Below are 25,572 nucleotides of genomic sequence, written 5' to 3'. Positions count from 1 at the left end.
TCCCCCAGGCTTTGTATTTCCTCACACACTGAGCAAAGGGTTTTGAAGTCACTGAAAGGTAAGCGTGGTGTGCGGTTAGAGTCCCAAGTCCGTTCGGTCCAGCTTCTGACTCAAGGCAAAGGCTAAGCATGGCTCACTCACTTGGCTTATTTTTTAAATTCCCAATATGCTGTTCTTTTTAAGTGTTTATATGGCACACATTCTTTATAAATATACCATATTTTAAGGCTTTTAATAATTGAAGTTTTACACATTTTTCTTTCCCCAAATTTATTCCCTTTCCCAAAATAACTAAATTCTGTTGCCAGAATCATTGTTATAATACCTTCTATATATTTATTGTGATTAGGATTTGTTTTGGTGCTCCTGGGAAAAACATCATAAAATTTTATTGATTTTAATTTTGCCACATTATCCATTTCAATGCATCTCACCCTTCACCATCCCAAGTCCCTTCCAAGGAGCCACAGGCAGACACATCTTCGGAGCAGTGAGGCAGCATGAAGACCATGTGGCACGACCTTCCGCAAGGTCACAAACCCGCTTCAGTGGTAGGACTCGATTCCTCGATGACCTTGACGAGGACAGTTAGCTAACTCCTCTGCACTTCAGTTTCCTTATCTATACAAGAGACGTTAACAGTCCTACCTTACAGGGTTGTTGTCAAAATTAACAGTAAAGTACATAATGTGACTAGTATCCTATCTACAAATAACTGGCTCCCTGGAAATGGTGGTGGTTGCTGTTCTTACTGGTGAATGGGCCGCCAGGGCAGACGGAAGTTCTTTGTTGCTCCCGCGCTTACTCCCCAGCCTCACCGAATTCCTCCTCTGTCCTGATCACCCAGCCCTGTTCTTGCTTCCCTGCTCACCCTGAGAGAGTAGGCAGGCTCTTCACAGAAGGCCCCACATCTCCCTAGGGAATGTCGACACGTGCCAGGTGTGTGCAAGAAGCCCAGAATGAATACAGGACCTCGCTCTGGCCCCTCGCTGGTTTTACTCGGGAGAAAATCTACTGTTACATCATCGTGTAGAGGCAAAAGTTCACACAAAATGTTAAGATAAAGCATGAGAACTCACTAGTCCAAGTTTGTACATCTTTACAGTTATGGATACTTCCGAGAAAAAAAATAAAGATGGCCCACAGCTGCTATGAACTGAGCTCTTTCTTTGAATGAGACACTCCATTAAGTATGTATATACACATTATCTCATTTAATCGTAACCACAGCCCTTTTACAGATGAGAAAGCAGTGGAGTTGAATAAGTGACTTGTGTGAGGTCACACCACCAGAAACTGGATTTTAACCCCAAAGTCTATGCCAGGGGTCCCCAAACTACGGCCCGCGGGCCACATACGGCCCCCTGAGGCCATTTATCCAGCCCCCGCTGCACTGCCGGAAGGGGCACCTCTTTCATTGGTGGTCAGTGAGAGGAGCATAGTTCCCATTGAAATACTGGTCAGTTTGTTGATTTAAATTTACTTGTTCTTTATTTTAAATATTGTATTTGTTCCTGTTTTGTTTTTTTACTTTAAAATAAGATGTGTGCAGTGTGCATAGGGATTTGTTCATGGTTTTTTTTATAGTCCAGCCCTCCAACGGTCTGAGGGACAGTGAACTGGCCCCCTGTGTAAAAAGTTTGGGGACCCCTGGTCTACGCTTTTGTTAAACACTACTTTATCCTATCTTCTCTGATGGTATTTTTGGAAAGTGTATTTTCACCTCAAAGAGGACCTGCTGGATGCTGCTCCAGCTGAAGAAATTACTCTCTAATGGTAAAACTGTAGACAGTAGAAACAGTTTGGAGGCAACCCTGGCTTCACTGATGCCTTTAATCCACTTGTCCTGCACCAGATGCAGGTCCGCACGGTGCGCCTGCCTCTCCTCGTTCAGCAGATAGCTATTAAATCGCTGCTGTGCACCGGGCACTGTGCCAGGCAGGAAGGATCCAGGGAGTGGTGGGACCGGGAGTAAGAAAGAAAAGCCACAAACACACTATCATAAAATATGTTTCCCACTTAATCCTCAGACTAACCCTGTGAGTCCCTCTCATTACACCTATTTTGTAGATAAGGAAACTGAGGAACAGGGGAAGGTAGATATTTAGTCAAGGCTTAGACTGGCAGAATTCAGCCCAGACAATCTGACACTAAAACTCGGGCTCTCTTTTTTTTTTTTTTTTTTTTACAGGGACAGAGAGAGAGACAGAGAGAGGGATAGATAGGGACAGACAGACAGGAACAGAGAGAGATGAGAAGCATCAATCATCAGTTTTTCGTTGCGACACCTTAGTTCATTGATTGCTTTCTCATATGTGCCTTGACCGGGGGGGCCTTCAGCAGACCAAGTGACACCTTGCTCGAGCCAGCAACCTTGGGTCCAAGCTGATGAACTTTGCTCAAACCAGATAAGCCCGCGCTCAAGCTGGCGACCTCGGGGTCTTGAACCTGGGTCCTCCGCATCCCAGTCCGACGCTCTATCCACTGCGCCACTGCCTGGTCAGACTAAAACTTGGGCTCTTAACCATTCTTTCATCTCTCCAAATTGAGCAATTAAGTCCTGATAATTAAACCTTGACTGGTGCACTTTCTTTTTATGCAGTTTTTCGAAGTCTTTCTGGTGCACCATCAAGTAGCCGTGGTGGTCATCCTGTCATAGTCATGCAGTTCTTGTCACACTTCCTCCGGAGATAAAAACTTCATTCTAATTGCCCATAATACTATTATTAACAGTGCTAAAAATGCTAGTGGGTCTTCTGTACTGGGTTACAAGGGAGTAGTAGGACTTCAAAATAAACATTAGCAGGGATGGAAAATGTTGAGTTCCCTCTCTTGTAGTTTTTGGCTTATTTATTTTCGTTTTATGGGAACAGGCCTGTCAACTCTAAATGCATCTGGCTCTAGCAGAGGAAAAGAAAGGAAAAGCAGGAAGTCCATTTTTGGCAACAATCCAGGCCGAATGAGCCCTGGGGAGACAGCATCATTTAACAAAACATCTGGAAAAAGTAAAGTCACCTTCTTACAATATCTTTGCTTGATTCTGCATGCTGGATAAGTCCAACATTTTATTGTCTAAGCACTTCCCTTGAACTTTTTATTCTTTTTTATTTTTTTATTTTCATGTATGTTTATATTATCTAAGTGCGGTTAAAATATTTTTTAAATTTACATTTTTAACTTCCTGAAAAATAGTATTTCACTGAAGCTGTTCTAACAGTGTTTGCCTCAAAAGGAAAAAAATTGGAACTACCTTGGAACATTCTAGTGGTTTTTGGAACTGTTCTCTTTACCATTATAACTCCAGAAGATATGTCCATTTTATAGCTAGTTACTTTTTATTATAAAAGCAATAAATTTTCATAGTTAAAAAAACTCTAACAATACACGGTATTATTAAAATTCCTTGCCATTCTCAATGGCTTAGTTCTATTCCTCAGAGGTAACCACTGTTAAGTTTGTTGTGTTTTGTTCAAGAAAAATAAGATCCTTTTTAAGATGATCCAAATGGGATATAGCTGTACTTGTATAACGTTTATATTACTGTAACTTTTCAAATAGCTTTCTGTACATATATCTACTTTACTCTCCTAATGTCTCTGTGGTATTCCATTGTGTATATAGTCATTTATTTAACCACCTTTTCACTGGCTGAACATTTGAGTTGTTTCCTGGGTTTTTTGTTGCCTGTTTTATTTGTTTTTTATCATTTGTTTGTTTTGCTATAAAAATGCTAGAGTAAACACCCTTGTACATATATTGTTATGTATTGTGCAAATATATCCACAGGACAGATGAGGTACTGAGGCAAAGGATTTCAGGCTTTTGATTTAAGTTGATGTTTCTACATTCATTTTAAAATTTAGTAACTATCATTCTGTCTCAAGTTGGTAGACTAACTCACAAATAACTGCTATTATAGTATAACACTGTTATAGTGTACACTTAATAGTTTAACACTAAGTAACACTATTAAGAGCTATTCCGATGTGTTACCTGGTTATAATTGTTTACGGGGATATCGTGCAGGTTTATCTTTCTAAAACGTGTCAAGTTTTCCACACTAACCTGAGGCTAATCTTTTGGGGGGTTTAGGTTCCTATGAAGGAATGCGACAGGCCTGGGAGGAATCTTCCTCCCCCCTCAGCCCAGCCACGTCCCTCAGCGCTATCATTAGAACTCCCAAATGTTACCATATCTCATCGCTGAATGAAAATGCCGCCAAACGTCTGTGTCGCAGGTATTCTCAGAAACTGATCCAGCACACCACCTGTCAGCTGCTGAGGACGTACCCGGCTGCCACCCGCATCGACTCGTCCAACCCCAATCCCCTCGTGTTCTGGCTGCACGGGATACAGCTCGTGGCTCTGAACTACCAGACAGACGGTAACGGGCCTGCGGCACGCGGGGGCCCCTCACCTCTCTCCTCTGAGCCTTATATCTCAGTAGCTGCCGTTCACAGCAAACAACATTTTTTAAAGGGGCGAGATTCCAGACGGGGGCACACCCTATGTAAGAGTAAAACTACAAGTGAATCTGATACCAAATTGTGCCCTCGATGTCTCAGAGCTCAGACAATAGAAAAGAACCTTAACTAGGTCCCTAATAATAGTCTCCTGTTCTTGCTCCCTTTTTAAACATAAGGCTGTGCTTGTGTATCTATGAACAAGACACTGTTTAGGACTCTTGTCTAGTTTGTTTCTAAAGATCTTTGAGGCAGAGCATTTCTAAGACCTCTTAGCTGTCTTGCGAAGATATTCTTTGCAGTCGAAAAGTTGTCACGCCAAATAAATTGTAAGTTTAAAACCATTTTAGCTTCTTCTCACCCCTTTGAGATGGAAATGGAGGAGAATGGTCATTGCTGTAAGAGTAGCTAACATGGCATGGAGAAACGTGAATGATGTAAACTGAGAAAGTAGTGTCTGTGTTTCTCCACTGTTGGTGAAATTCATTAACAGCAATAACTGATGAGGCCTCAAATCCAGAATAGCCCTGGCCGGTTGACTCAGTGGTAGAGCGTCGACCTGGCGTGCAGAAGTCCCAGGTTCGATTCCCGGCCAGGGCACACAGGAGAAGCGCCCATCTGCTTCTCCACCCCTCCCCCTCTCCTTCCTCTCTGTCTCTCTCTTCCCCTCCCGCAGCCGAGGCTCCATTGGAGCAAAGATGGCCCAGGCGCTGGGGATGGCTCCTTGGCCTCTGCCCCAGGCGCTAGAGTGGCTCTGGTTGCGACAGAGCGATGCCCCGGAGGGGCAGAGCATCGCCCCCTGGTGGGCGTGCCGGGTGGATCCTGGTCGGGTGCATGCGGGAGTCTATCTGACTGTCTCTCCCCGTTTCCAGCTTCAGAAAAATACAAAAAATAAATAAATCCAGAATAAAAAGCTACCGTTTATTGCACACTCACTGCGCACCAGGCACTGAGATGAATTTTCCTTGACCCCTATGATCTCATTTCATCTTTGCAGCAACCCCAAGTGGTGGGTACCTTTCTGATCCCCATTCCTCAGATGAGCAAACCAAGGCACAGAGCGATTGATTTACTCAAGGTCCCAGAATGATTTATCATAATAAATTCAAGGACTCGTAGTTTAGAGGAAAAAGTACTTTGTTTCCATTTGGTTATGGGGACTAGAGGGCAGCTGCAGAAGATAAAGAAAGAGTAGCTGAACAATGTTTCCTCGAAGCACATTCAAAAGCCACAGCCTTTCCTTTGAACAGCCAAGCGGCTTCTCCTTCTTCTCACGTGAAATGAATCAGATCCTAACTAACTGTGGACCCGTCACCCACAGCACAGCCCTGCCTCCAGCCGAGGTCAAACTACACCTTTAACTCTGGGACCAGCTAGCCACCTGGAACTGGTGCCAACAGTGCCCATTTGTGGCTGACCCTGCAGACTTTTTGTTTGTTTGTTTGTTTTTTTGTTGGGGGTGGGGGGTTGCCCTTGTTATATTTGCTTCTTTCAACTGAAACTGAGTAACACCATGCAGGTGAAGTACCATACTTAGCATAGTGCCTGGAACACGGAGAGCATTCCACAGACCTTAATGATGATTAAGTGTTTTTGATAAGTTATGAAAACAGTATGATTTGGACTTACAAGTGGAAATAATAATGAAGTATTTTCAAAGTTGTAAAAATTTCTTTTCAATCTGTCCCAAGTGGCTTGTGGGCTCACATCTCTGACCCTGTCTGTAGCCCTGTGTCCACTGGCGCCCTTGCTTATTATGATACCGAAATATTTCAAGCAAACTGAAATAACCAGCAACATGGTTTTCGCAAGGAAATGGAAATGCATTTGATTTGGGGTGTGCCCTTTCTCCTGAAGTGCCGAGGCTGATGCAGACACACCGGCTCCACCTATGGCAAAGGGAGCCACCACGGAAAGGAAACGCCCCTTCTGGGGCCACCCCGAGTGCAGAAGCACACAGGGAGGTTGCAGCTCGGCCTTCGCTCACCCCGGAAGGCTTCGCCTCTCCCCCAGGTCAAGCCGGCAGTACATGCTCCAGCTGCCCGCCCAGGGGAGGCAGATGGCTGTGTTGATGGGCCATCATCCTCAGGTCTCTCTGCACAAAACCTGTCTTGATTCAATGTAGCAAGCAACGATTAAACATCTCCCAGCCCTGGCTGGTTGGCTCAGCGGTTGAGCGTCGGCCTGGCGTGCAGGAGTCCCGGGTTCGATTCCCGGCCAGGGCACACAGGAGAGGTGCCCATCTGCTTCTCCACCCCTCCCCCTCTCCTTCCTCTCTGTCTCTCTCTTCCCCTCCCGCAGCCGGGGCTCCACTGGAGCAGAGATGGCCCGGGCGCTGGGGATGGCTCCTTGGCCTCTGCCCCAGGCGCTAGAGTGGCTCTGGTCGTGGCAGAGCGACGCCCCGGAGGGGCAGAGCATCGCCCCCTGGTGGGCAGAGCGTCGCCCCTGGTGGGCGTGCCGGGTGGATCCCGGTCGGGCGCATGCGGGAGTCTGTCTGACTGTCTCTCCCCGTTTCCAGCTATTTAAAAAAAAAAAAAAACACATCTCCCCACGCTGTACAAAGCACAAGCTACCTGCAGTTTCAGCACTTTCATCTGTAAACATGGTCTTCATTTGCACAAAGTGGAGCTGGAGCCGGAGCTGGAGCTGGAGCCAGGTCAATAAATATTGATAATAAACGCACACGGAGCTGAAACAGACCGTCCCTGGCAGCCCCGCTGCAGTCTGACCTGTGCTTCTTGATTTGTGGTCCTGCTCTCTTCTGGGGACTTGTCTGTGGATTCCAAGTCCAGATAGATACGAGTCAACATTGGAATCATTTTTTATTTTTACCAAGAAATCCCAGGTTAGCGAGTGCTTGATTTTTCATGAACCATCCCAACCGAATAACAGAGAACATTCTCCTAGTTTCCCTCTGGCCTCCAGCTGTGTTCCATGGATCGTCTGTCTTACCACCTACTGAATTTCAGGGGACCCTGATGCCTCCAAGGGGTGTCCAGGGACTAAGGATCGTCTCTTCCCAGGATTTCTAACGGCTCCATCAACTCCAGGAAGGTCAGCAGTGATCTGAAACCAGGAATAGTCCAGCTCTACTCTCAATAAAACCAACTCTTGAGTTTGGAAACAGCCTGGAGCCTGGTATGCAAACCCTGGTTATTGCTGCCAACAAACAGTCCCTAACATTCTTTCCATCTGGGACAGAACAATTTCTGCCTTGTGTCCCAGGACCTACAAGTATGTAGACATGTGGCCCCACTCAAAAAGAAAAGCTTCTCTCACTATTTATCATGCTTTCTTTATACCGACTTTACCGAGGGGGTGATCGGGTGACATGGATTCATGTACACTCTTCCACATGGTTGTAACAGGCGTTTTAAAACTATAGCCCCAGCCAGCCCAAGTGCTTCAGTGCAGATATGGCCAAGTCGAAGAACCACACACACCACACCCAACCAGTTTGGAAAATGGACATAAATGGCATCAAGAAACCCCAGTCGTGGGCACTGGCTGGTTGGCTCAGTGGATACAGTGTTAGCCTGGCATGTGGACATCCCGGGTTCGATGCCCGGTCAGGGCACACATGAGAAGCAACCATCTGCTTCCTCTCCCTCTTCCCCTCCCTCTCGCTCTTCTCCTCCCCTTCCCACAGCCAGTGGCTCGATTGGTTCGAGCATAGGCCCTGAGCACTGAAGATGGCTCGGTTGATTCGAGAGCATCAACGAGGGTTGCCAGGTGGATCCCAGTCAGGGCACGTGTGGGACTCACTATCTTGCCTCTTCTCATTTAAAAAGGAAAGAAAGAAAGGAGTTATATTCAACACTTGAATCCATGTAAACACAATAAATTAAAATTAATAAAAATTAATTTAAAAAAAAAAGGAAAGAAAAAGAAAAAGAAAAACCCAGTTGCAAAGATATGAATCTCTTAAGGGATTAGACCCCAAGTTCCTGAGGAACATGCACTTTGCCAAGAAGCACAACAAGAAGGGCCTGAAGCAGGGCCTGACCTGTGGTGGCGCAGTGGATAAAGCGTCGACTTGGAATGCTGAGGTCGCCGGTTCGAAACCCTGCACTTGTCTGGTCAAGGCACATATGGGAGTTGATGCTTTCTGCTCCTCCTCTCTTTCTCTCTCTCTCTCTCTCTCTCTCTCCTTCTCTCTCTAAAATGAATAAATAAATAAAAAATTTTTTTAAAAAAAAAGGAGGGCCTGAAGCAGATGCGGGCCGACAACACCAAGGCCATGAGTGCACATGCTGAAGCTCTCAAGGCCCCCGTAAGCCCGAGGAGGTCAAGCCCAAGATCCCAAAGGGCAGCCGCCGCAAGTCCCATGGACTCACCTGCATCGCTCACTCCAAGCTTGGGAAACACGCTTGAGCCCGCATTGCCAAGGCTCCCAGGCTCCGATGGCCAAGGCCCCAGGCTAAGGCTCAAACCAAGACCCAGGCTGCAGCTGCAGCTCAGGTTCAGGCTTAGGCCCCCAAAGGTGCTGCGGCCCCCACGAAGGCTCCACAACAGAGGTCTCTGTCTGCCAGTGTGAGAGTGTGACCTCTGGGCTGCTGTCTGCATGGTGCTGCTGTCTTCCTGTGCCACTTGTATAAATCTGAGGCAGGATCTGTTTTCAGAACAAAACAAACAAAACTTGACAGCCCCAGATGAAGTTCCGGGACCACCCCTAGGGGGCAGTAGGCTAGATCTGAGGTCCCACCTTTATTCCAAACTGAGCAGCTCCACCTGGATCTGGTTTACCTATTGGATTTCTAAATAAGATGGTAGTAAAGAAAAAAGTGCTACTGAGTGAAATAAGTAAATCAGAAAAAGCTAAGAACTAGATGATTTCACACATAGGCGGGATATAAAACTGAGACTCATGGACACAGATACAAGTGAAGTGACCAGGGGAGGGGAACATGGAGGAGGGGGGTGTGGGGGAAAGATGGGGAAGGGGTCGGGGGAGGAGTGTAAGGAGGGACAAAGATAAGGTGACGGAAAATGACTTGACTTCGGGTGATGAGTATACAACATAATCAATAGTTCAAATGCTATAGAAATGTTCACCTGAAACCTGTGTACTCTTATTGATCAATGTCACCCTGTTAAATTTAATTTTCTAAATAAAATTTTAAAAAAAGAAAAAGTGTTTTAAAGTTTTGGAAAGCTATAAGGATAGACACAGATCTCAAGAATTCAGACTTCAAGCCCAAATGGATGTTGACACCATAATCATAATTTTTTAAAAGATTTTATTTATTGATTTTACAGAGAGGGAAGGGGTAGAATGAGAAGTCGATGCTTCACTCTAGCTTTTCATTGGTTGCTTGTCATATGTGCCTTAACTGGGCAAGCTCAGTGTTTTAAACCAGCAACCTCAACATTTCAGGTCAGCCCTCTGTCCACTGAGCCACCACAAGCCAGGCCATAATTATAATTTGGAATTTATCTTTTTTTTTATAGGGACAGAGAGAGGGATAGATAGGGACAGACAGAAAGGAACAGAGAGAGATGAGAAGCATCAATCATCAGTTTTTTGTTGCGACACCTTAGTTGTTCATTGATTGCTTTCTCATATGTGCCTTGACCGTGGGCCTTCAGCAGACCGAGTAACCCCTTGCTGGAGCCAGCGACCTTGGGCTCAAGCTGGTGAGCTTTTTGCTCAAACCAGATGAGCCTGCGCTCAAGCTGGCGACCTCGGGGTCTCGAACCTGGGTCTTCCGCATCCCAGTCCAACGCTCTATCCACTGTGCCACTGCCTGGTCAGGCCCATAATTATAATTTAATAGCTACTGTTTATCGAGACCTTCTGCGTACCAAATGCTGGGGTAGGGGCTTGCACACATTACCTCATTTATGACACCCTGGGAGAGGTACGTTCTATGGCTCGGTTGTTAAGACCAGGAACCAAGGATTGAGCTGCTGGGGTTTAAACCCTAGCATCCACCACTTACTAACTGTATGCCTTGAGTTCTTTCACTTCTTGTGCCTTAGTTTCCTCATTTATACAAATGAGAACAAACACCTTGTGGGTTACTGGGACGCACTGATGCACTTTGAGTGCTTGGAATGGGGCCTGGTACACAGTAAGAGTGTAGTTAAGTGTAATTTTTGGTAATATCTATCCATTTCACATTCATCATCTCTGCATGAGCTAGTTGGCTCTACTCTTCTACCCAGGCTAGCTCAAGTCTATGTCCTTCTGTCACAGAGTAACCTGGGGACAGAATTCTCTCTTGCTGTAGGTAAGACCCCTCGCCTCAATGAACCAGTCACAGCAGGACTGCAAGGGGCCTGAGAGAAGGGGTCCAATGCGCCGATTTTATAGATACTGAGCCCAAGTAGCTTTCACATGTCTAAAACATCTTACCCTAAGAATTCCTGCACACAATCCGAGCCAACCCCACAGACACGGAAATATTTTACACACGAGACATGTGGAAGCCAACTTCTTATTCCACGGTCCTTACCACACTTTTCTTGATGTCAGTCCATGTAGCAAAGTTCACTCTGCACATGGAAGGAATCTATTAGAGGGAACATTTGTCAGTGTGTCTTATAAACTCTTTGTTCATTTGGGCAAACTTTTTACAGACTTGTGACATCAGATGAGCATTTGAGTGTGTCAGAGTCCAAAGCAGTGCAGCAATCCAATCATTCATCAAAGAACTGTGCCAAATAACATCTGGCCACAGAAGACAGGGAGCTGTTGTGAGGATTCCCAGAGTTTACAATGGAGGGATCATGGATCTGATATGAATCATATGTGATAATAATTTTTTTTATATATATTTAACTACAATTAAAAAAGAGGTAGAAGTGTTGTAATTTATGGGTTGAAATTGAAATTTCATGGGAAGATATATTTTTCTGGCTCTTCTCCTAGTCTTTCTTGGATTATTAAGATTTTATCTTATATTTGCAAAAGCAAGAATTGGTCATACATTTTTATGCATGGTTGACGTTTGGGGATAAGAAAATGCTATTACTATTCCTCTCTAAAATTCAGTATAAAATGAGGTATTTCAAAGATTTTTTTTGGATGGATGTTATAAACTTTCTTTTGAAAAAAAAAAAAAAGAGTTTTTAAGTGCCAGATCCTGGTTTGGAGTGAGAATACTGGGCTTTTCCATAGGCTAAGCTCTGTGAAGACAGGACTTGTGTGTCTCCTTACCTTTTGCATCTCTGGTGTCTAACACAACCTGGTGCCTAGTAGCCACTCAGTCAGTCTGTGGAATGAGTGGATGGATACCTCTTCTTCATGTTTCACCTTGGGGAAAATTGATGGAAAGTTCTTTTGAACTGCAAATGTATCAGCAACAAAGTAACAGGCAATCTTGATTTGGTTTTTGCAGACCTCCCTTTCCATTTAAACGCTGCCATGTTTGAGGCCAACGGCGGCTGTGGCTACGTTCTGAAACCTCCAGTTCTGTGGGACAAAAACTGTCCCATGTATCAGAAGTTTTCTCCCCTGGAAAGAGACCTGGACAACATGGAACCCGCCGTCTATTCTCTGACCGTAAGTGCGGCTCCGGTCATCGGAAGATAGCGAGGTGCTTCAGCTTTGCCCTGTATGAGCTGGTGGGAATTTGCGGCATGACAAGAGTTCTCATGTCACAGCTTTGTTCCTGCAGATTTAGTTCTTCACCTCCTAGCCTGGCTGCGGTTTAGGTGTGCTGTCCCCAGGCGCTGCGCTGGCCCCTGCCCGGGAGGTGGGGTATGAGTTGCCTGCTTCACCTGCGTACTGGTGATGGTAATTCTGTCTTCCAGGCAGGCCCTCGCCATCATCACTCCGAGTGCCTCTCGTAAAAGTGGAGCTCCCTGTTAGAGCAGGTCCTCTTAAACTCTCACAGGCATCCACACACAAATCAACTAAATATCTTTCCTCCTTACAATTTACACTTCTTTATCATTCCTGAGCCTTTCCTTTTTTCCTTTTGTTGTCTGATTAGCTGAATCAAAACTCCACAGACTGTCCTTAACAATAGCCCCTGGGAGCTCGTCGCTCAACCTGATTGGGGGACATTCTTTTTTTTTTTTTTTTTTTTTGTATTTTTCTGAAGCTGGAAACGGGGAGAGACAGTCAGACAGACTCCCGCATGCGCTCGACCGGGATCCACCCAGCACGCCCACCAGGGGGCGATGCTCTGCCCACCAGGGGGCGATGCTCTGCCCCTCCAGGGCGTCGCTCTGCCGCGACCAGAGCCACTCTAGCGCCTGGGGCAGAGGCCAAGGAGCCATCCCCAGCGCCCGGGCCATCTTTGCTCCAATGGATCCTTGGCTGCGGGAGGGGAAGAGAGAGACAGAGAGGAAGGAGAGGGGGAGGGATGGAGAAGCAGATGGGCACTTCTCCTATGTGCCCTGGCCGGGAATCGAACCCGGGTCCCCCACAAGCCAGGCCGACGCTCTACCGCTGAGCCAACCGGCCAGGGCTGGGGGGGGGGACATTCTCTTGCGCCCTCTTAGCAGCCGAAGAAAAGACCGTTGGGTGGTGAGAGGAGAGAGGGACGAGGTGACTTCTGTCCCACACTGGAGCCTGTCCGTTTCCCTCCACAGGGAGGGTGCCGAGCAGCCTCTGCTCGAGCCCTGGAGGACCCACCCTCAGGTCTTCAATCTCCGCCCCAGCTGCGGGTCTCCCTCCCTGAGACGTGGGCGGGCCCCTCTCCTGTCTGACCATCTTACCCAGACTCCAGTAGAGTTCCACCTGTTTACAGAAGGCTATCAATTAATTTTTAACAGCTTCCCTGTGACTTGCTGCAAAACCATTCAAGAAACTGACTTTGAAGTGATAAAATACACACCGAGACAGAATGTAACAAATTTGTGATTACATTGCATAAGGTCTCCCTCTTTGCTCACCTTTTTATTTGAGGAAATTTCATCTTAATTGCTTGGTTTTTAAAGATATTTGAACATTTTAATGGTTGAAAGGTAACAGGTGAATGCTGTGGACAAAATAAGCTTTTCCCATGATTCCAGTCTTGTGATTGCCTGATGACGATCACTTCATTCTTTTGAACAGATGTATTAATCGTTTACCCGTCCGTTCCAGAGTGTTCTCTGTGGAGGGAAGCGGTGAGGGACAGAGGTGGCCTCGCCTCCGTTTCCTTTCCATCTCCCGTGACTTTGATCCTTGTTTCCTCCCTCAGATCGTCTCCGGTCAAAACGTGTGCCCGAGTAACAGCACGGGAAGCCCCTGCATCGAAGTCGACGTCCTGGGCATGCCGCTGGACAGCTGCCACTTCCGCACGAAGCCCATCCATCGAAACACTCTGAATCCCATGTGGAACGAGCAGTTTTTCTTCCGGGTTCACTTTGAAGATCTCGTATTTCTGCGCTTTGCAGTTGTGGAAAACAACAGCTCCGCAGTCACTGCCCAGAGAATCATCCCTCTCAGAGCTTTAAAGCGAGGTAGAATAACGGTGTCATCCTGCTAATGAGTACGGGAGGGGGGGGGAGGGCTTGAGTGACAGATGCCCAAAGCTCATAAGACTCTGCTCTCTACTTTGGCTTAGGTTTGAAATTGTCATGTTAAAAAGTTAAAATAAGAGGCAGGAAGGAATAATGCAAATCTGAACCCTGCTTAAGCGCATCTCACAATAGGATTTTCTTTTACGTTATCCTAAAATCTGAGCTATTCACAACATTTCTTAGAAAGCACGGCCTCCCCCGCCGTGGCTGATGTGAGGAGCAGTGGTGGTTGCTCTCATCCCTCACGTTCCTCCCAAATAGTGCCCACTGGCACTTTTTTTTTTTTATTGATTTTTAGAGATAAGAGAGGGAGAGAAAAACTTTGATTTTGTTGTTCCACTTATTTATGCATCCATTGATTGATTCTTGTATGTGCCCTGACCAGGGATCAAAACTGCAACCTTGGCATATTGAGATGACACTCTAACCAACTGAGCTACCCAGCCAAGGCCACCCCTGGCATTTTTTAAAGAAAAATTTTATTTATTGCCTGACTGGTGGTGGCACAGTGGCTAGAGCATCAGTCTGAGATGCTGGGGACCCAGGTTTGAAAACCCGAGGTTGCCAGCTTGAGCAGAGGCTCATCGGCTCAAGCGCAGGCTCACCAGATTGAGCGCGGGGTCGCAGGCCTGAGCGTGGGATCATAGACTTGATCCCGTAAGTCACTGGCTTGAGCCCAAAGGTCACTGTCTCTCTTTCTCTCTTTCTCCCCCTCCTCGCTGAAAAAATTTAAATTAAAAGAGATTTTATTGATTGATTTTTACAGAGAGAGGAGAGAGGGAGTGAGAAGTATCAACACATAGTTGCTTTACTTTAGTTCATTGATTGCTTGTCGTATGTTCCTTGACCAGGCAAGCCCAGGGCTTTGAACTGAAGACCTCAGCATTCCAGGTCGATGATTTACCTACTGTGCCACCACAGACCCATGCCATTTTTTTTTCAAGTGAGAAGCAGGGAGGCAGAGAGACAGACTTCCACATGCACCCGACCAGGATCCACCCGGCATGCCCACCAGAAGGCTCTGCCCATCTGGGGCATTGCGCCATTGCAACCGGAGCCATTCTAGCGCCTGAGGTGGAGGCTATGGAGCCATCCTCAGTGCCCGGGCCAACTTTGCTCCAGTGGGGCCTAATTGCAGGAGAGGAAGGGACAGACAGAGAGAAAGGAGAGGGGGAACAGTGGAGAAGCAGATGGATGTTTCTCCTATGTGCCCTGGCCAGGAATTGAACCTGGGACTTCCACACGCTGGGCCGATGCTCTACCACTGAGGCAACCAGCCAGGGCCTAGACCCATGACATTTTTAAAAGAGAGATTCAAGTGAGGAAAGAAAACCAAGAGGAGGAAGGGTTGGGGTATGGTGGTGGCTCAGTGGGCCCAGTCTGGAATCAGTTCAGTGTCAGAAGCCAGGGTTGGGTGTTGGGGGCCGAGCAGGGAGAATGGAGAATCCTAAGAAAAGGCCGGAGCTGTTGACTGGTGGATTGGCTTCACTGTGGGCCTCCGGGAACTTCCGCCAGCCGCACCTGTCCGACCGTCTGTGCACTTCCTCTCAGACTTTGGTGTGCATGGGAGCTGCCTGGGGCTCTTGGTGATACAATGGAGGCTGATGCAGTAGAATCTGGAGTGGGGCTTGAGAGTCTGCATTTTGAACAAACTCCCAGAAATGCTGGCCTGGTGGTCTACTTTGAGTACCGAAGTTCTAGTACAGGGGTCCCCAAACTTTTTACACAGGGGCCAGTTCACTGTCCCTCAGACCGTTGGAGGGCCAGACTATAAAAAAGCTACGAACAAATCCTTATGCACACTGCACATATCTTATTTTAAAGTAAGAAAACGGGAACAAATACAATATTTAAAATAAAGAACAAGTAAATTTAAATCAACAAGCTGACCAGTATTTCAATGGGAACTATGCTCCTCTCACTGACCACCAATGAAAGAAGTGCCCCTTCCGGAAGTGCGGCGGGGGCCGGATAAATGGCCTCAGGGGGCCACATGTGGCCCGCGGGCCGTAGTTTGGGGACCCCTGTTCTAGTACATACTTCCTCCCACAACCACACCCAAACTGCCGGCCTCTGCGCTCCACAGACCCATCCTACTCTCCTACAGTTTGTTCTTTTCCTGGCTCTTGTTTCCACTGTGCTTGTAGCACATGATCACTGTGCAGTCAGCTCACACGGCCATAACAATACCACAGACGGCGAGGCTTCAACAGCTGAAATTGTATGTTCTCGCGGATCTGGAAGCTAGGGTCTGTACGATCAGGTGTCAGCAGCTCTGGGTTTTTCTAAAGTCAGTCTCCTTGGCTTGTGGATATCTGCCTTCCCACTGTGTTCTCAGTCTGTGCGCATGGCCTCTGCTAATCTCTTCTGATAGGGACACTTTATTTTGGATAGGGCATACCCTAATGGTTCATCTTAACTTCCTTGCTTCTTTAAAGGCCCTGTCTCCAGATATGGTCACATTCTGAGTTCACCATATGAATTCTAGAAAGACACAATTCAACCTCTATATAAGAGTTATTACAAAAATATGTGAAGCAAAATTAATCTTATAAATCTATTTTTTTTTTATCTTTCCAACGATAATTACTTTTGGTGTATATCTTTTGCAGGCTTTATTTCTCTGCCCATGTATATACACATGAGTATATAGTATATATTTTTAACAAATAGGCTTTCTACTCATCTTAGTGTTTTGTAACTGCTGGCTTTCACTTACTCATGTATGTACTGAGCCACTTTTAGTGTTAATAACTATGCATCTGCATTATCCCTTCTACTGGCTGCATAGCATTCCATTTTGCACTTAAACAGATATTCACGCTGTAACATTTAACCAGGTTCCTTTGTTGTAATTATTCATTATCACTCAAGCTGTTCTAAGATGGGATATTTGTAAAACAGCGGCTGTAGATGCAAAAATGGTCAGGCTTTCCTACTATATTTTGTTGAAGTTACAAACAGTAGCTCTAGACAAGTTAATTGCCACTAGGTGGCCCAAAACTATTCCCAGGAGCTGCGCGCTCCCGGTGACAAGGCGTCAGTTGGTTGCGTGCCTGTCGCCATCCCCTGCTCATCGTCAGGTCATACTTCTCCCTCCCGTTTCCTGACTTCCCGGGACGTCTTCTTAGCAGAGCTCTGCAGTGCACGCTGACGAGCTTTTCCCAATTTTGCATTATTCCAGGATATCGACATCTTCAGCTGCGAAACCTCCACAACGAAGTCTTGGAAATCTCGAGTTTATTCATAAACAGCAGGAGGATGGAAGAAAATTCCTCTGGCAGCGCTGTGCCGGCCTCTTTGGTAATTCAATTCTATTTCCCTCAGCGTATCTGTGGGGATCGCTAGGCTGGAGGTAGGCTTACTTGTGATACAGCAAAGTGATAATGAGGTGGCTACGGGAATAATAATAATGGCTGACACTCAGCACTTTCTAAGCACTTTACATAAATATTAATTCACCCCATCCTATCAGTAACTTTATGAAAGAGCTGTGAGTATCGTCTCCATGTTACAGGTGAGGAAGGCAAGAGCTCAGTGCCTCCGAGGTCACCCAACTAGAAACCCAACTTCATCGAGAGCCACAGCCCCGGTTCTTCATGTGAGCCAGAAATAACATGTGGGGGCTGTAGCATCCACCGGGTACAAGAACAAACGTCGGAGACTTTCAGGAGTATAGATGTAACTTTATTGGCCAGTTTTACCTGCGCAGGGGCAAATTCCCGAGGTGTCCAGAGACACCGTGCTCACAAGGAGCTACAGATGGGAATCGCACCTAGCGCTCACAGCTAAATCTTTTTATAAGCTAAGCAAGCAAGCCTCATACAGAAGCAGATGTGGCGGTAACCTATTTGCTAAGGGGGCTGCACATAGCATAGCAACAGGGGCTGGGGTCTAGCTCATTGGTGAATTCTAAACCTAAACTTCTGATAAGGGTCTTTTAACCAATAGAATGCAAACGTTTGTCTCTTTTTCTTCTTTTTTTTTTTCTTCTCTCTCAGCTTCCCAGAGTCCCTATCTGTCTCTGCTTCTTGAACGACCTTGGGCATGTTACTCCTAACAGAACAGGAGCAGGACCTGCCTGTAACCCTTAAGTTCCCTGTTCCATTAGTGCCCTGCTTATTTTCTGATCTTCTCTTGGTCCTTACAGGGGCGAAGCTAATTAAGCAAACTTGCTAGGACCTAGCTTTCGATGCCTCTAGAAACTTTCAGTTAGGCCAGGAACATCCTTTGCTTCTTCAGTGGTCCAGGGGCAGGTGTCAAGTGAGCAGGGTTGGGGTGGCAGCCAGCTGCTGCCGTTGACCCGGGGTTTGCCCCCGAGCAGGTGGGAGATACAGAATCGGCACCTTGGGCACAGGAGAGGGACACTGCAGATAGAAAATGCCACCGCGGGCCCTGGCCGGTTGGCTCGGCGGTGGAGCGTCGGCCTGGCGTGCGGGGGTCCCGGGTTCGATTCCCGGCCAGGGCACACGGGAGGGGCGCCCATCTGCTTCTCCCCCCCCCCCTCTGTCTCTCTCTTCCCCTCCCGCAGCCGAGGCTCCATTGGAGCAAAGATGGCCCTGGCGCTGGGGATGGCTCCTTGGCCTCTGCCCCAGGCGCTGGAGTGGCCCTGGTCGCGGCAGGGCGACGCCCCAGAGGGGCGGAGCGTCGCCCCCTGGTGGGCAGAGCGTTGTCCCCTGGTGGGCGTGCCGGGTGGATCCCGGTTGGGCGCATGCGGGAGTCTGTCTGGCTGTCTCTCCCCGTTTCCAGCTTCAGAGGAGTGCAGGAAAAAAAAAAAAAAAGAAAATGCCACCGCTGCGGACTCGGTGTTTTAACAGGTTCCCTGGCTGAATTCTTCAGCCCCTTGAAGTTAGAGAGCCATAGAACCTGAGCTCACTCCAGTAATCCAAGATTGTTTACCTAGATAAGCAACACTCTTTTAATAAACTGGTTCATTCCATTATGCTTGCTCTTTAAAAATTCATTTAAAAGGGTCTCCATCAACGACCCCTTTACATGTTTAATAGGCTTTAGACTCCTCTTAGTGTTTGATCTAAGGTAACAGTCTGATCACTGTTGTATAATTCTTATACTTCAACATAGTTCTAACGCTGAGAGAGGCACTTTCTGTGCTCACAATGGCACTGGCTTGACCACTGCCACCTCCAGACAGCCAGGCTTTCTACCTCCCTCACCTTGTCAGTTTCTTCTCTCTCTGTCCCTGACCCTGTTTTCCTAAGCTCTCTTCTTCATTTGAATATGTGGCCAAGATTTAGAATAGCACTTTGGCCAGAGTGGAAAGAGGTATTGCCTCTGTCTTGTGCAGAGGATTGGGAGTCAGGGCCGGGGCTGCTGGCACCGACGAACAAGAATCAGATGCTTTCTGGAAATCAAGGCAGGGCTTCCTGCCCAGCTTCGAATTAGTTGCCCTCAATACCTCTCAGAGCCGAAGATTCGGCACATGCCGTGAAAGAACTGTTTCCTCACAACACTTACTACACCACATGCGCTCTGTCTTTGCCAGCGTTACTTCTCCAGCATTCTGGCACCAGCCGGCTGTCCTACCTGTCAGTTCCTTCTGACACTCTCCACCTGGAATTAGCCTCAGATCCTACCAGTTAAGGGCTCCATCCCACAAGGCTACGCACATCTCAGATGCCATTCACAAGTTCCTCCTCAGGTTCAGTAATGTGCTAGAATGACTCACAGATCTCAGGGAAGTGCTTTACTTACCAGACTATTTCAGTTACCTTACCATCCAAAATTCTAGTCTGGTGCCCACAAGAGAGATGACACTCAGTAGACACTGTCAGGTCAGAAGTAAGAACTTAGGCCCTGGCCAGTTGGCTCAGTAGTAGAGCGTCGGCCTGGCGTGCAGGAGTCCCGGGTTCGATTCCTGGCCAGGGCACACAGGAGAAGCGCCCATCTGCTTCTCCACCCCTCCCCCTCTCCTTCCTCTCTGTCTCTCTTTTCCCCTCCCACAGCCAAGGCTCCATTGGAGCAAAGTTGGCCTGAGCACTGGGGATGGCTCTATGGCCTCCACCTCAGGCGCTAGAATGGCTCTGGTTGCAACAGAGCATCGCCCCCTGGTGGGCATGCTGGGTGGATCCCGGTGGGGCGCATGCGGGAGTCTGACTGCCTCCCCATTTCCAACTTCAGGAAAATAAAGAAATAAAAATAAATCAAAATAAAAGAAGTAAGAACTTGGCCCTGGCCGGTTGGCTCAGCGGTAGAGCATCAGCCTGGCGTGCAGGGGACCCGGGTTCGATTCCCGGCCAGGGCACATAGGAGAAGCACCTATTTGCTTCTCCACCCCCCCCCTCCTTCCTCTCTGTCTCTCTCTTCCCCTCCCGCAGCCAAGGCTCCATTGGAGCAAAGATGGCCCGGGTGCTGGGGATGGCTCCTTGGCCTCTGCCCCAGGCACTAGAGTGGCTCTGGTCGTGGCAGAGCGATGCCCCGGAGGGGCAAAGCATCGCCCCCTGGTGGGCAGAGCGGAGCGTCACCCCTTGTGGGCATGCCGGGTGGATCCCGGTCAGGCACATGCGGGAGTCTGTCTGACTGTCTCTCCCCGTTTCCAGCTTCAGGAAAAAAAAAAAAAAAGAAGAAGAAGTAAGAACTTAACGTACATTTCAGATGATAGCAGTACCATAATTATAACAGAGAGAGATACTGTTATGTAAAGTGAACCAGCCTTTGGGTAATACACTCCTAAATGTCCTCATGAGGCTATCAGAGAAGATGCAGCATTGCTCCTCCAACCACAAAAAGATGGGCCAGCGTGTAAAAGGATGCTCTGCTTTTACATTTACGTGTCCCTGTACATACCGCTAAGAACTAGCACTTCTGTGTTGAATATAGCCTAGAAATCGCATGAGAATGAGAGTGAATAAGAAACCGTGTGATCTTCCTTGACAGATGTTTAACACAGAAGAAAGAAAGTGTTTGCAGACTCACAGAGTCACCGTGCATGGGGTCCCAGGTCCGGAGCCCTTTACTGTGTTCCCCATGAGTGAAGGTATGAAGGCAAAGCAGCTTCTCCAGCAGGTAAGTTCACGGAGCTGCGTGTGTGCGACTACACACACACAAAAGCCTGTGTTCGTGATTTGCTTTTCAATTATTTGTGATATTCAACATTGAGATCCACCTGAGCATGACCTGAGAGATCGTGGTACCACTAACCAAACTGCCTTAACCTGTAGAGAAGAATTTTTAAGAATTCTTCAGCCACGTAAAAATCACTCTGCTCAAGAAGGACAAAGACCAGGATGAGTGGCTGTCAGCCGTCTGTGCTGTTTCCCTCTGAGCCTACACACAGCCTCATAGTCCCTCTTAATACAGACATACTCATCAACCAGAAGTTGCACACAAACTAAGTGAAGTCTGCTTGTCAATCTATGAGCTAGGTCAAATTCTTAGAGCATCAGGGTGGACCATATAGTCCAAGAAGACCCCTTCTGCCCCTCTAGCCATAGGTCTTTTTGTTTTGTTTTGTTTGTTTTGGGTTTTTTGTTGTTGTTGTTGTTGTTGTTGTTTACAGAGACAAAGAGAGAGTCAGAGAGAGGGATAGACAGGGACAGACAGACAGGAACAGAGAGATGAGAAGCATCAATCATTAGTTTTTCGTTGCGCATTGCGACACCTTAGCTTTCCGAAAATCAAGGCAGGGCTTCCTGCCTTAGCACATTGCTTTCTCATATGTGCCTTGACCGCGGGCCTTCAGCAGACTGAGTAACCCCTTGCTCGAGATAGCGACCTTGGGTCCAAGCTGGTGAGCTTTTGCTCAAACCAGATGAGCCCGAGACCAGATGATCCTGCGCTCAAGCTGGTGACCTCAGGGTCTCGAACCTGGGTCCTCAGCATCCCAGTCCAACGCTCTATCCACTGCGCCACCGCCTGGTCAGGCTAGCCATAGGTCTTGATGTGCATGTTGAGCAGCCCCTCGTTCCCACCTTCCCTGGCTCTTGCTCTTGACCTTTGAGGTCCTAGCCCTCTCGCAGTATGCAGAGACCTGGAGGGCCCAGAACAAGAGGGTGAAAGCCTGGTGCCCCGGCCCCTGCAGCAGAACTGGCCTAAGTCTTCTCAGGCTGGGCCGCTTCTGCTCTGGCCCCGGGAATCCCTGTAGCCTTCTGCAGGCAGGGACACTGCCCCGTGGGAGGACTCGTAAGAGGGAGAAAGCCAGAAACAAAGGGCAGCATCCAGGGAGAGAGGCAGCTGCACAAAGAGCAAGGCAGGCCGTGTGTAATTCCTGTTCTCGTCCCACTAGAAGCTCCACTCCTGCTCGGGGCAGTGGCCTAATCTCCCTGCAGACTGTTCTAGCCTTAACCCCTGTCGGAATGCCTTCCTCCACTTGGGGACAGGGCACGGCGGGCAGTGACCCGGGGGAGCGACTGTCGGTCTCCATGTGAAGTTAGGGCACATGATCAGCTGTAGCCGGGATCATGGAATGGTTGTGGGATTAAAAATACATTGATCAACCACACAGAATAAGTATTAATGTGTAGTTCTGTCTTTGACGGGAAATCTCTATGGACAGGACAGTTTTTCCCCAACATCTTATAATTAACTTAGACTCAGAGGTGACGGCTTAGGTGTCAAATTTCATAGATTCTCAAACAGAAGCTACTACCAAGTTGGGGGGCTTTCAGATTTAACTTGCGTGTCTGCTGTCACAAAGCTCTGCTGGGGTTCTGGAGACTAGGAAATGAGAAGATACAAAGCAAGGAAACATTTCTGTGGACCCCCCATAAAAAGTAGCCCATTACTTTATTTCACCCGTGTGAATAACCACATGGGTATAAAGCGGGACTGAGGGGGACGGACGCTGGAGCCCCGTGGAGGGGACAGTGCCCCTGCCACCTGACCCATTCCTGGACTGTTCCTGTAGTGCTAGCTGCCTTGTCCTTACTGAATCCAGAGCCCGGCACCCGTCCCCGACCAAGGGCTGGGTGCAGGGAGCAGAGCCCCCCTGGGGCTCCCCCGCCCCTGCCCTCCTCAGTTCTCTCTTCCTCCCAGTGAGACGCAGCAGGGACAGGTGTTGGGGTGCAGGGAGCAGAGCCCCCCTGGGGCTCCCCCGCCCTCCTCAGTCCACTCTTCCTCCCAGTGAGACGCAGCAGGGACAGGTGTTGGGGTGCAGGGAGCAGAGCCCTCCTGGGGCTCCCCCGCCCCCGCCCCCCTCAATTCACTCTTCCTCCCAGTGAGACGCAGCAGGGACAGGTGTTGGGGTGCAGGGAGCACAGCCCTCCTGGGGCTCCCCCGCCCTCCTCAGCTCATTCTTCCTCCCAGTGAGACGCAGCAGGGACAGGTGTTGGGGTGCAGGGAGCAGAGCCCCCCTGGGGCTCCCCCGCCCTCCTCAGTTCACTCTTCCTCCCAGTGAGACGCAGCAGGGACAGGTGTTGGGGTGCAGGGAGCAGAGCCCTCCTGGGGCTCCCCCGCCCCCGCCCTCCTCAGCTCACTCTTCCTCCCAGTGAGACGCAGCAGGGACAGGTGTTGGGGTGCAGGGAGCAGAGCCCTCCTGGGGCTCCCCCGCCCCCGCCCTCCTCAGCTCACTCTTCCTCCCAGTGAGACGCAGCAGGGACAGGGGTTGGGGTGCAGGGAGCAGAGCCCTCCTGGGGCTCCCCACCCCCGCCCTCCTCAGCTCACTCTTCCTCCCAGTGAGACGCAGCAGGGACAGGTGTTGGGGTGCAGGGAGCAGAGCCCTCCTGGGGCTCCCCCGCCCCCCCTCCTCAGCTCACTCTTCCTCCCAGTGAGACGCAGCAGGGACAGGTGTTGGGGTGCAGGGAGCAGAGCCCTCCTGGGGCTCCCCCGCCCCCGCCCTCCTCAGCTCACTCTTCCTCCCAGTGAGACGCAGCAGGGACAGGTGTTGGGGTGCAGGGAGCAGAGCCCTCCTGGGGCTCCCCCGCCCTCCTCAGCTCACTCTTCCTCCCAGTGAGACGCAGCAGGGACAGGTGTTGGGGTGCAGGGAGCAGAGCCCTCCTGGGGCTCCCCCGCCCCCCCTCCTCAGTTCTCTCTTCCTCCCAGTGAGACGCAGCAGGGACAGGTGTTGGGGTGCAGGGAGCAGAGCCCTCCTGGGGCTCCCCCGCCCCCGCCCTCCTCAGCTCACTCTTCCTCCCAGTGAGACGCAGCAGGGACAGGTGTTGGGGTGCAGGGAGCAGAGCCCTCCTGGGGCTCCCCCGCCCCCGCCCTCCTCAGTTCTCTCTTCCTCCCAGTGAGACGCAGCAGGGACAGGTGTTGGGGTGCAGGGAGCAGAGCCCTCCTGGGGCTCCCCCGCCCCCGCCCTCCTCAGCTCACTCTTCCTCCCAGTGAGACGCAGCAGGGACAGGTGTTGAGGAGAAGGGTGCTAACTTTATCCAGGACACTGGGTGGCAGGCAGCCTTCTCTCATCACCCACTTCAAGTTTAGCCTTTTATCAGTAACCTGTACAATCTGAGTGTGAAAGATACATCACTAAGAATAACTCTAATAAGGACTTGTGTTTTGTTTTGTTTTGGTTTGTTTTTTTTGTGGGAGAGACAGAGAGAGGGACAGATAGGGACAGACAGAAAGGTAGGAAGGGAAAGATGAGTAGCATCAATTCTTTGTTGCGGCTCCTTAGTCTCCTTAGTTGTTCATTGATTGCTTTTTCATATGTGCCTTGATGGGGGGCTGCAGCAGAATGAGTGACCTCTTTCTCAAGCCAGCAACCTTGGGCTCAAGCCAGCGACCTCGTGCTCAAGCCAGATGAGCCTGCACTCAAGCCAGCGACCTCAGGGTTTCAAACCTGGGTCCTCCACGTCCCAGTCCAATGCTCTATCCACTGCACCACTGCCTGGTCAGGCCCAGTGTGCGGGAGTTTCAGGTTCGATTCCAGCCAGGGCACACAGGAGAAATGCCTATCTGCTTCTCTACCCTTCCCCCTCTTATTTTTCTCTATCTCTCTCTCTTCTCCTCCCATAGCCAAGGCTCCATTGGAGCAAAGTTGGCTCGGGCGCTGAGGATGACTACGTGGCCTCTGCCTCAGATGCTAGAGTGGCTCTGGTTGCAATGGAGCAACACCCCAGATGGGCAGAGCATCACCCCCTAGTGGGCATGCCAGGTGGATCCCAGTCGGGCACATGTGGGATGTGTCTCTGCCTCCTCACTTCTCACTTCAGAAAAATACACACAAAAAAGACTGGTTGGCCTGACCTGTGGTGGCGCAGTGGATAAAGCGTTGACCTGGAATGCTGAGGTCACCGGTTCGAAACCCTGGCTTGCCTGGTAAAGACACATATGGGAGTTGATGCTTCCAGCTCCTCCCCTCTTCTCTCTTTCTGTCTCTCCTCTCTCTCTCTCCCTCTCTGTCTCTCTCTCCTCTCTAAAAATGAATAAATAAAATTTAAAAAAATGATATACTTATAGAAGTATTCTTTAAAAAAAAAAAAAAGACTGGTTAACAGAAGAAAATGACCAATTTTATTACATATGCATACATGGGGGTTCTATAAGAATATGAGACCTGTCCTAGCTGGATGGCTCCATTGATTGGAGCATCATCCCAAAGTACAGAGGTTGCCAGTTTGATCCCTGCGTAGGGCACATACAGGAACAGATTGATGTTCCTGCTTCTCTCTCTCTCTCTCTCTCTTTCCCCTTTCATCTCTCACTAAAATCAATCAATTATATATATTTTTTTTCTTTTTTTAGAGAGAAAGAGA

At 48.8% G+C, this 25,572-nt stretch overlaps 1 protein-coding gene across 2 annotated transcripts in view; it reads left to right on the top strand.

Annotated features, from left to right (window-relative positions):
- The window catches only part of PLCE1 (phospholipase C epsilon 1), a 346,840-nt gene that overhangs the window by 300,428 nt on the left and 20,840 nt on the right, over positions 1 to 25,572 (top strand). For both annotated transcript variants that reach the window (XM_066355286.1, XM_066355285.1), the window contains exons 22-27: positions 2,874 to 3,005; positions 4,093 to 4,383; positions 11,806 to 11,969; positions 13,600 to 13,861; positions 17,106 to 17,224; positions 20,816 to 20,944. In XM_066355286.1, the coding sequence (XP_066211383.1) occupies positions 2,874 to 3,005; positions 4,093 to 4,383; positions 11,806 to 11,969; positions 13,600 to 13,861; positions 17,106 to 17,224; positions 20,816 to 20,944 (1,097 nt within the window). The remainder of the gene's footprint in view (positions 1 to 2,873; positions 3,006 to 4,092; positions 4,384 to 11,805; positions 11,970 to 13,599; positions 13,862 to 17,105; positions 17,225 to 20,815; positions 20,945 to 25,572) is intronic.

The sequence above is a fragment of the Saccopteryx leptura genome, chromosome 13, assembly GCF_036850995.1.
Source record: "Saccopteryx leptura isolate mSacLep1 chromosome 13, mSacLep1_pri_phased_curated, whole genome shotgun sequence".
Lineage (NCBI taxonomy): Eukaryota > Metazoa > Chordata > Mammalia > Chiroptera > Emballonuridae > Saccopteryx > Saccopteryx leptura.
This window is presented reverse-complemented; position numbering and strand designations above follow the sequence as displayed.